This window comes from Coregonus lavaretus (assembly GCF_964263955.1).
Source record: "Coregonus lavaretus genome assembly, contig: HAP1_SCAFFOLD_329, whole genome shotgun sequence".
NCBI classification, from domain to species: Eukaryota; Metazoa; Chordata; class Actinopteri; order Salmoniformes; family Salmonidae; genus Coregonus; species Coregonus lavaretus.
This window is the reverse complement of record NW_028160267.1, coordinates 354,328-361,943: the sequence shown is the minus strand read 5'-3', so window position 1 is coordinate 361,943 and position 7,616 is coordinate 354,328. Positions and strand designations below refer to the sequence as shown.

Here is a 7,616-nt window from a genome sequence, read left to right as displayed (position 1 = left end):
CTCCTTGTAATACTATAACAGTCAAGTCTGAGCCCATGATCTCCTTGTAATACTATAACAGTCAAGTCTGAGCCCATGATCTCCTTGTAATACTATAACAGTCAAGTCTGAGCCCATGATCTCCTTGTAATACTATAACAGTCAAGTCTGAGCCCATGATCTCCTTGTAATACTATAACAGTCAAGTCTGAGCCCATGATCTCCTTGTAATACTATAACAGTCAAGTCTGAGCCCATGATCTCCTTGTAATACTATAACAGTCAAGTCTGAGCCCATGATCTCCTTGTAATACTATAACAGTCAAGTCTGAGCCCATGATCTCCTTGTAATACTATAACAGTCAAGTCTGAGCCCATGATCTCCTTGTAATACTATAACAGTCAAGTCTGAGCCCATGATCTCCTTGTAATACTATAACAGTCAAGTCTGAGCCCATGATCTCCTTGTAATACTATAACAGTCAAGTCTGAGCCCATGATCTCCTTGTAATACTATAACAGTCAAGTCTGAGCCCATGATCTCCTTGTAATACTATAACAGTCAAGTCTGACTGTGTCTGGTGTCTTTTCCACAGCAGAACCTACCACTTACTTTTTTGTAGCCCAGGACATGGTTTAGGTCTGAGTGAGGAGAAGGTTTAGGTCTGAGTGAACAGGAGAAGGTTTAGGTCTGAGTGAACAGGAGAAGGTTTAGGTCTGAGTGAACAGGAGAAGGTTTAGGTCTGAGTGAACAGGAGAAGGTTTAGGTCTGAATAAACAGAAGGTTTAGGTCTGAGTGAATAAACAGAAGGTTTAGGTCTGAGTGAAAATCCATTGTTAGGGAACACTCTTGTATATTAGGATTGTTACCTCTTGTAATTTATATCTGTAAACTAGGGGCTCTATTCAATCTGGATTGCTGAAGCATTACAGACTTTGTTATGTAAAGGTAATTTCCGATTGAGCACAGTCTCCACTATTGGGGGAACATTGTCTTTAAATTTCAATCACCCTGTAACGCTGAATACGGATTGATACGGATTGAATAGAGAAATAGTTTTCATTCATGTCTCCAGATTACATTATGGAACAATAAAGTTTGACTGTATCCTGTCTCTTGTGTCCACAGTGGGACCTACCACTCCAGGGATGAGAGCACAGACAGCGGTCTGAGCATGAGCAGCTACAGCGTCCCGCGTACCCCCGACGACTTCCTCAACAGTGTGGACGAGATGGACACTGGTGAGACTAAATAGCGTCCTATTCTATGTAGTGCACTACTTTTGACCAGGGCCCCCATAGGGAAAAAGTCTGATGACTCAATCTCCTCTTTAACGCTTCTCACAAAGTGTTGACAACAGTTACATTTTGTCAAGCATTAAAAATACCTATTTAGTCGAGGTCAATATGGGACGTTATTGGGACATAAATCCAATCCATTATTATAAGATTATTATTATTATTATTATTATTATTATTATTATTATTACTATTATTATTATTATTATTATCGTAATGTATATTACATGATATCATAATTCATTCTAACCACGTCGTAACGTATTTATGTCGTCGTTTGGCATCATCAGGGGACGCCCTGCCGGCCTCCATTGGGACGCAGCCCAGCCGTTTCCCTGACTACCTGGACACCATCCCGGGGACGGACGTGGACCTCGGCACGCTGGAGAGCGAGAGCATGGCCATGGAGGGGGAGGAGCTCATGCCTAGTCTCCAGGAAGCCCTTAGCTCCGACATCCTGAACGATATGGAGTCAGTCCTGGCCGCCACAAAGATCGACAAGGAGAGCTTCCTCACATGGTTATAACGTGGTTATAACGTGGTTATAACACGTTTATAGAACAAGCTGGACCCTTATATGGTATACAGCGGGGGGTTTCCAAACTTTTTTTTTTCTCTCTGTGACCTACTAACTGAGGTGGGTGTTGAGTCGTGACCCACCAATAGGACTTGAGCAGTGGAACTACATATTCTGACCTACAGAACCACTGGTATATTAGGAGAGGGATGACAGGAGCCTGGAATGGGATGATGGGTTCTAGAGAGAGAGAGAGAGAGAGACGCTACATCCTCTCCGCACTAAGTCTACACTCTGAACTGCTGCCTAGTCAAACTAGATGATTTGATACAACAAAGACATTTCAACCAACCTTCTTCCTCCCTGGACATGTATGATATCTGTCGTCGGTCAGCATACACAATGATAGCTGGCTGAACTCTCTTTTCGACAGTGCTACTCTGTTATTTATGCTTGTTTCTATATCTTACTTTTTTGTTGTCTGTGTCTTCAAGGCTGGCCCATGAACAGACAATTTATTCAAGGGTCCCCAAATCTTTTCACACGGCTAGCCTTGTCCTTCATCTAGGACTGAGCAGGAGAGCTGCTCATTCTTCGACCCCACCATCACTTCAAGGGAGTCTTTACCTGCTGGCCGGCCGGCTGGCACTAGGCAAGGCAAAGGGCTTGGTGCTCTCCTTCTCCCCTAACCCCCACTAGGCAAGGCAAAGGGCTTGGTGCTCTCCTTCTCCCCTAACCCCCACTAGGCAAGGCAAAGGGCTTGGTGCTCTCCTTCTCCCCTAACCCCCACGACCCCCAGACTGTATCTGAGCTGGGCAGCTTCCTCCATGTGCTCCTCTCCCCTTGCCCCCAGGCTGACTGCTGAGAGAGATCTGGCTGTTGGACGAGACTAGTACTCTGCATACATACAGACAGACGGACATACAGAGACAGACGGGCATACAGACAGACGGACATACAGAGACAGACGGACATACAGACAGACGGACATACAGAGACAGACGGACATACAGACAGACGGACATACAGAGACAGACGGACATACAGACAGACGGACATACAGACAGACGGACATACAGAGACAGACGGACATACAGACAGACGGACATACAGAGACAGACGGACATACAGACAGACGGACATACAGAGACAGACGGACATACAGAGACAGACGGACATACAGACAGACGGACATACAGAGACAGACGGACATACAGACAGACGGACATACAGAGACAGAAAGACAGAGACTGACGGACGGGCGGACGAACGGGAAGACAGGACTTCCACAACCAGCAGTGACCACCCGGAGCTTCTTGTTCTGGTGCCTTTACTCTACAACAAATGTGCAAAATGTGCAAATCAAGCATTTTGGCCTGCAACTATCACAACAACAACAAGGAGGGACTGTCTAGTCCACAACACAGTGAGAAGCGGCAGCAGCTCAACCTTTCGTAGCTGTCTGGGACGACTCCTGCTTCCTGCCGTCTCATTCAAAGTGTCTTGGGAAAATGTATGAACATCATATACTCCTGCTTCCTGCTTCCTGGCTTTTTTTCTTTTTATTAATGTCTTTTACATTTTTATAGTTTTTATTTGTTGTTATTAACGATGAGTCTGGGAAAACCAAAAATGATGTATCTGAAGTTAGGGAAAGAACTACTGATTTGGAAGGTTAAGTTAGGTTAGGTTAAGTGAGGTTAGGTTCAGTTAGGTTAGGTTAAGTTAGGGCTAAATCCCAAATGGCACTTATTCCCTACACAGTGCACTACTTTTGACCAGAGCTCTGTGGCCACTGGTCAAAATTAGTGTACTATATAGGGAATAGGGTGCCATTTGGGACAAAGTCTAGGTTACACATGTTAGGACATGTTAGGACCGTGTGGTGGTGATGGGGGGTGGGCTGGAGCAGGACATGTTAGGACCGTGTGGTGGTGATGGGGGGTGGGCTGGAGCAGGACATGTTAGGACCGTGTGGTGGTGATGGGGGATGGGCTGGAGCAGGACATGTTAGGACCGTGTGGTGGTGATGGGGGTGGGCTGGAGCAGGACATGTTAGGACCGTGTGGTGGTGATGGGGGTGGGCTGGAGCAGGACATGTTAGGACCGTGTGGTGGTGATGGGGGGTGGGCTGGAGCAGGACATGTTAGGACCGTGTGGTGGTGATGGGGGGTGGGCTGGAGCAGGACATGTTAGGACCGTGTGGTGGTGATGGGGGTGGGCTGGAGCAGGACATGTTAGGACCGTGTGGTGGTGATGGGGGGTGGGCTGGAGCAGGACATGTTAGGACCGTGTGGTGGTGATGGGGGGTGGGCTGGAGCAGGACATGTTAGGACCGTGTGGTGGTGATGGGGGGTGGGCTGGAGCAGGACATGTTAGGACCGTGTGGTGGTGATGGGGGGTGGGCTGGAGCAGGACATGTTAGGACCGTGTGGTGGTGATGGGGGGTGGGCTGGAGCCTGGGCCGGGGACCTCGTATACTAAAATCATACTGCTGCTTGGCTGTGCCAGCGTGTCTATAACTTAAACCTGTCATTGTCAAATCAAGTGGCTTCAGTTGTATTTCTTTGGGAGAAGAAGAGGAACAAAAGCAAAAAAGCAACACCAAGTTTTCTGTATTGTAGTGTATTGTAGTGTATTGTAGTGTATTGTAGTGTATTGTAGTGTATTGTGTATCGTGACGTCGAGCAATAATGATGTATCTAAGAAATTGTATTATTGACGAACAAACCACACTCTCCTCTACTTACCCTAATGTTCAATAATCAAAAGTATATTTCTGTTGTTAAAGGTTTTATAAAAACGTGTTATTATGATGGGGCTTTTTTTTTATGAATCCTATCTTCTTTATATTTCAGTCTTATTCAAGCCTGATTCACTGTTGCTTTGTTGTATCTTTTAGTAATCTTCTATGTTTGTTAGGTTATTACATGATATTAGATCAAATTGCTTTTTTTGGTTTACTTTAGCTTGTTGTTTTATAGGTGGATTGATATGTTTTAACCGGGTCACCTTTCAGCACATCACTAACTGACATGGGATCTTTACAAACACAGACATATTCCGTTACACATTTTGTAATGATTTGATCAATATTGGTGTTATTGTATCCTTATCGATCACACACACTCTGCTTTCATGCTTTACCTATTAGGTTAAGATATTCTTAATCAATAACCAAACAAATTTTTTAAAAATAATAATAACAAGAAAAACAAAAGGCACTTTGGATCAATAAGAACTGGTTTGATATAGTTGCATCCCAAATGGCACCCTGTTCCCTACACAGTGCACTACTTTAGACCAAGGCCCAAAGGGATCTGGTCAAACGTAGTGCACTATATAGGGAATAGGGTGCCTTTGGGGAGACAGCCACAGCCCTTGATGCCTTGCTATAGACCTGCTGTGCTGCTGAAACAAGATGGTGGTTAGGACCGGTTTTAGCTGGTTATAGAAGAGTATGTCACGATGGTTAGAGAAGTAACACTAGAGTCAGAGGTTACAGCTGGGGTTTGAATTTGAATGAGTGGTAAGTGTGAGTTACAGCATGTGGGCTCTAGTTGGTGTACAGTTAGAATTTCTCCTCGTGAAAAAAAACAACAACAAAAACAACAGTTAGAATTTCTCCTCGTGAAAAAAACAACAACAAACAAACAATCAGCTATGGTTTTACAGTCAGGAATTGTTGTGACAGATTCCAAAGAGTTATTTTTTATTTTTTTTCCCGAATGGTTCTTCTTCCAACTTGATGATGAATCTAATTTCACGGGCGACAAACAAAATGATATTGTTATTATCAACCTCTGTCCATCTATGTATCTATCTACACATGTATAAGCTAATGAGAACGTGTCAATTAGGTAGGGTTTTCAAGGTAATAGAGGCGGAATTTCAATTTCTAGACATGATGGTCATTTTGATTTAACTAAACTGTGAGGATTCTAAAGGATTCCAGGAGTTCTAGAATAGAACCAGACAAGTACGTGATTCTTCCTGAGAGTAATTTTTTTTTTTGGTCACGTGTTTGTTGACATTCTTCCAGAACAAGAGAACACTACAGTGCTTTTCCTGTTAAAAGTTTGGTGGTTGAATAAATAGATGTGTTTGTCACATAAGCGTGATTTTATGCTTAGCTAGTTTTGTTAGACTATAGTTAACTGTTTGACTGTCTTTGTAGCGTAGTACTAATCGCTCACATTTAAAGGATTGGTATTTAGATTTTTTTCTAAATGCACACATCAAAAATGAATTTATATTCAGTAACGATGATCTCTAAGTATTTTCATAGATATTATGTGCATGTATTTTAGAAACATAAATTCTGTTACATTATATCCCTTTCTATAATACTTTAGAATTGGCCTGGAATAAAGTATATTACTATAGTAATAATGTGTCTTGTTTTGTTTTAATATCTATTGTTTACAGGAAACTCATTCAACTATTTTAGATTAAGTTTTGTGAAAAAGGACTGGGGGGGGTGGGGGTGGGGGTGGGGGGGATATACTTCTCCCATGGGCAAAGAAACAGAAAAAGGGGTGAAGATATTAACTAACAATATTTTTGATCCGAATGTGCAAATTGTCCAAACAGATCCACAAGGTAGATGTGTTATTTTAAATATGTTATTGGACCATAAACAGATTTGTCTCATTAATCTATATGGTCCAAATAATGATGATCCACGCTTCTTTGAAAATATATATAATAATTTATCAAACCTACAAGCAATACAAGACTCTATTATTATGGTGGGGGATTATAATACGGTTTTAAATACGTCAATGGACCGTAAAGGAAATCACATTACAAACTATCACCCTCATGCACTTAAGGAAATCATGAATGTCATGGATACATTAGAACTAGTAGATATATGGAGGCTTAAATATCCTGACCTAGTGAGATATACATGGCGGAGACTCATCATGGATATATTAGAACTAGTGGATATATGGAGGCTTAAATATCCTGACCTAGTGAGATATACATGGAGGAGACTCATCATGGATATATTAGAACTAGTTGATATATGGAGGCTTAAATATCCTGACCTAGTGAGATATACATGGCAGAGACTCAATCAAGCTAGTCGTCTTGACTACTCTCTTATGTCATTCTCGCTGGCACCAAAAGTAAAAAAAAAAAAAAGTTTTGATAGGGGACAGAATGCGGTCAGACCATCAAATAATTGGTATTTACAGTTGAAGTCGGAAGTTTACATACACTTACGTTGGAGTCATTAAAACTCGTTTTTCAACCACTCCACACATTTCTTGTTAACAAACTATAGTTTTGGCAAGTCAGTTAGTCACCTCAAGGGTCTGGAGGGCGTTCATGGAACGTCTGGGGGTCTCGATCAGCCTGACCTCAGGTTTTCACCCCGAGAGTAATGGGCAGGTGGAGAGAGTTAACCAGGATGTGGGTAGGTTTCTGTGGTCCTATTGCCAGGACCGGCCGGGGGAGTGGTCAGGTTTTATCCCCTGGGCAGAGATGGCCCAAAACTCACTCCGCCACTCATCCTTTCTCCCTTTCAGTGTGTGTTAGTTTATCAGCCGGTCCTGGCACCTTGGCATCAGAGCCAGATCGAGGCTCCTGCGGTGGATGAGTGGTTTCGGCGCTCGGAAGAGACCTGGAACGCTGCCCATGTACGCCTGCAGCGGGCCATCAGGCAACAAAAGGCGAGCGCCGACCGCCACCGCAGTGAGAACCCGGTGTATGCACCGGGTGATCGGGTCTGGCTCTCGACCCGAAACCTGCCCCTTCGCCTGCTCTGCCAGAAGCTGGGTCGGCGGTTTGTGGGGCCATTTAAAGTCCTGAG

General features: G+C 43.5%; 1 protein-coding gene across 1 annotated transcript; it reads left to right on the top strand.

The window, feature by feature from the left end:
- Positions 1–1,107: 1,107 nt before the first annotated feature.
- On the top strand, positions 1,108–3,823 carry LOC311121970 (transcriptional coactivator YAP1-like). The gene is made up of 2 exons (XM_084196400.1): positions 1,108–1,221; positions 1,569–3,823. Exons 1-2 carry the CDS (start codon positions 1,155–1,157, stop codon positions 1,802–1,804), a joined length of 303 nt encoding a protein of 100 aa, XP_084052526.1. The 5' UTR covers positions 1,108–1,154; the 3' UTR covers positions 1,805–3,823.
- The last annotated feature ends 3,793 nt before the right edge of the window (positions 3,824–7,616 follow it).

What these genes read in the sequence shown, in the direction of transcription:
- LOC311121970 (XM_084196400.1), top strand. Translation starts at nt 1,155, where the DNA reads ATGAGCAGCTACAGCGTCCCGCGTACCCCCGACGACTTCCTCAACAGT. An exon ending in TGTGGACGAGATGGACACTG is followed by an intron (nt 1,222 to 1,568) that starts GTGAGACTAAAT and finishes TGGCATCATCAG; the next exon opens with GGGACGCCCTGCCGGCCTCC.